This window comes from Pungitius pungitius, chromosome 10 (assembly GCF_949316345.1).
Source record: "Pungitius pungitius chromosome 10, fPunPun2.1, whole genome shotgun sequence".
Taxonomy (NCBI): domain Eukaryota; kingdom Metazoa; phylum Chordata; class Actinopteri; order Perciformes; family Gasterosteidae; genus Pungitius; species Pungitius pungitius.
The window spans coordinates 6528872-6532415 of record NC_084909.1 but is presented as its reverse complement, the minus strand read 5'-3'; the positions used below and the strand labels follow the sequence as shown (position 1 = coordinate 6532415).

At 39.1% G+C, this 3544-nt stretch overlaps 1 protein-coding gene across 2 annotated transcripts; it reads right to left on the bottom strand.

Moving 5' to 3' along the window:
- Positions 1-252: 252 nt before the first annotated feature.
- atp5mc3a (ATP synthase membrane subunit c locus 3a) lies at positions 253-2713 on the bottom strand. 2 transcript variants are annotated; one of them, XM_037489422.2, is made up of 5 exons: positions 2573-2713; positions 2283-2379; positions 1396-1470; positions 901-1091; positions 253-793 (listed from the first exon to the last, which is right to left on the bottom strand). In XM_037489422.2, the coding sequence occupies exons 2-5, from the start codon at positions 2319-2321 to the stop codon at positions 679-681; spliced, it is 420 nt and encodes a 139-aa protein (XP_037345319.1). In that variant the 5' UTR covers positions 2322-2379; positions 2573-2713; the 3' UTR covers positions 253-678. The 2 variants fall into 2 exon arrangements, with proteins under 2 accessions (XP_037345319.1, XP_037345320.1); XM_037489423.2 differs by having other exon boundaries at positions 2485-2616.
- Positions 2714-3544: the final 831 nt, after the last annotated feature.

The following is a 3544-nucleotide window of genomic DNA, read 5'->3' as shown; positions in this document are numbered from 1 at the left end:
ATAGGTTGTCTAACAAATGAAAATAAAATATATATATATATATATAGTATTATTCATTATATTCTATCTGGAGAATCCAGTGACGTTCCCGGCTGGTGACTTTACTTTTCTTTGTGAAAGTCATTCAAACAGTAAAAGTTTTATGATTAAAAAGATGAATTCACTTGTTTCAATTTCAGTCCAGCTTGATTACAGAGCAAACCATCACAAACCCAGCATGTTAAACAAATAATTCAAAACCCATTATTTAGCTCAATTAAATCCTCTAGATTTATTTAAAGCCATTTACAAAAGCAAGCACTGACTTGCTGCCTAATTACAGTACCATTTAACTGCATTTAAACCAAGATTAAATTCAGGTGGAACCCAGAAATCTTATGTGATGTGCTAAGATAACAAGGCTAACCTAAGGCAAGCCAATGCAGCTGCTTCACAGAAAAGATGACATTCACGAAAGGTTATATTTCAGACATAGACTTTAGCGCCATTGTTAAATAGTCAAATACATGTATTTTAATTGCGTAATTTCTTACATTTGTACAATACATGCTTTGCGTATCAAGAGTGTCTGAAAGTCTTGAAAATGTACATTTCCATGACACCAACACGGAACACTTGGTAGCCACAATAAAATATGTAGTCACATCTGTAATGAAAGTGTTGAATGACAGCAGAGTTTTACATAGCAAACAGGATGAGGAAAGCAACCATCAAACAGAACAGTCCCATGGCTTCAGACAGGGCAAATCCCAGGATGGCATATGAGAACAGCTGCTGCTTCAGGGATGGGTTCCTGCAAAAAACAAAAAAAAATGCGTAGTGAAAAAACAAAGCATGCACCGGAAATCTGTAATCGAGTCAATTTTACTATTTTCAGGGTGTATGCTTTTGAGAACAAACCTAGCATAGCCAATAATGAGACTGCCGAACACGGTCCCAATTCCAGCACCAGATCCAGCTACGCCGACTGTGGCAGCTCCAGCTCCGATGAACTTGGCAGCAGTGTCAATGTCCCTGCTGATAGCGCTGGTCTGAAAGCCCCTCAGTGTGGCCTGGGTGAGGGGGCTCTGTGGCATCACAGCAACACTGCTCTGGAGCAACAAGAGAAGAAAAAAAAAAAACGTAACTTCGACTTGAGATATGACAATAGAGAAAGTTGTATATCCAAAGTAGCACTAAAACAAAAAGGCATGCGAATGATAAAGGAATCATTAAAGACTAAATTTGTCAAGTACGAATTCCCATGTTAACTGTCACAATAAAAACATCTCATGTGAATGAGTTGGGATTTGTGGAAAAGTGGGTTGAAAAATCAGCGACACAAATTGAGTACTATAAATAAAGTAGTAAAATGAAAGCTGCAGTCCCAGTAAATAGGCTGTACTTTATTCTCACCTCTGTTTTGAGCTCAGGCCTGGACAGCACTGAGGCAGAGAGGGGTCTGTAAAGAGCCCGGGAACCAGCACGGACCTGAAGTAACAGCATACAATACAAGTTTAGTCACACAAAACAACACAAAAGCACGATAACATTAAAACATAACGTTGGTAGTTATTCTCAGTTTGAGCAGATGGAAGGAATCCTAAAGTCACTTTGTCAGTCAGTGTCATTCACAGCAGTGCCCACAATAACACTATGACTTGTGTATGAATACATTCTTGTGCGCTCAGTGAATCACGAGTTTGCCTTTTGTTTTTCTGCCGATAAACTACAATTTACGTGATTAGGAGGCTTTCTTACAAATGGTCCCACTGTGATTTAACCGTGTTAGCCTGCAAGAGGTGCTAGAAACAGAAATATGACCTTGGAGAACTACTTGACAACACGGGCTGCATTTTATCAGAGCACACGAAACCCATCTAGACAATTGGGATAATTTGTGGATCAATTGAACAGCCATGTGCAGGACATTTCAGGAGACCTATGCACTAATAGAAATCGGCTAACAATGGCTTGTGATGACCTTAGCTAACAGCCATTACTGAAAATGATCACTAAAAGCTAAAGCAAAGACATTGGCAGTTTTAAAGATAGCTTGCGTGCATTTCAATTATTAGCATCACCACTGCACACGTTTAAAAAGTAGGTAACGTTAAGTAATGGTGTGCTTTAGCAAGAGCTAGCTAGCTAGCTAGCCAGCCTAGTCTGTATACTGGTTACCCTTGCCAGTCAGCTAACGTTACAGTCAAGTTCAGCCCGAGGCCCACCGGATTAATCTGGGGTACTCAGAAAGCAGGACTTAAACTCGCAGCAGGAAAAACACACCGTAAAAGCAAACTCACCAGAGCCGGCGTGGAGACGAACTTTGCACAGGCGTACATTTTCTATTTTAGGATGTTTTAACCGGTTCGGTCGAATCTAGTTGAAGCCCGGGTCTCCCTGAGGAAGGAAGAGAAGTAAGGTCAAACGGCTGTAAAAACGATCCAGGGAGAAAATAAAGGCATTCATTTGCACATAAACATCCATCTTGCATGCTATCCTCACTTGTGAGCTGCAATGTGAAGTTAAGAGAGAGGATGAAAAGGGATTTGTGAAGATATGCTCCTCATTCAAACTGCCATTACACACTTACCGACTGCAGAGGTCGAAACACAGTAGAAGAGTGCGCATGCGCGTCGTGACGTATGTAAATGCCCGGATGATGACAATGGCAGGTCATTTCACAGAAACTTTATTGAACAAGATCACAAAATCAGCAGTGGTCATTAACACAAACGGTTCACTCACGGTCTATTTATGTTGATAAATGCGGCTTCCTTGTGTTGCTATAAATAAGAATATATATATAGAATACGTTTGGCAACTCCTGTTGATCTGATTCTACGACTTCGAGTGTAAGCCAAAGATATTTGATCTTAAAGAGAAAATCGTTTAAGATAAGGATAAAATAGGTATGGGAGCACAGCTAGTTAAAATAGGCATCTGAATGAGCACCATGTAAAGTTGGTAACATGTGGAAAATACAGCTAATGATTATCAATATGAGGATTGTTGTTATTGTGAAGTGAGGCCATGAAACATCAAAACTACCAATAAACTGATCAAACAAACACTATACTATGCACTGTACTATTGTTGCCAGAGACTGATATAGATTTGTGTTTTTTCTCCAAAAAGCTATTTAAAACTTATCAATGACCATGCTCAAGCCAATGCTAGTACCTCATAAACTCACATTTCTCCTGTTGGAGTAATATAATACAAACTACAATGACCAGTAAATCATTTGGCCTTTTAAAATTAGAATATATGTTTGTGACCTGTTTTATGGGGTTGAGTGTTGCAGACAAGCAAGGAAAGTATTAACGGATAGAAAACCACGTAAACAATCTCTGAGAATGAGACATTCATGCGTTTTTTGTTTTCAATTCATCTATATGATAAAACATACTTAAAGTTGTCACGGATAGTATAAGAATATCTGCCAACATAGCCTCAATTGGGGGAATGAGGGTCGATTTCAAGTATTACATTCCTGAGGGTAGCACGGGGTCAAACATTAAGCTGACAAAAACTCTCTCAAAACTGTTTTAAATCATATTGT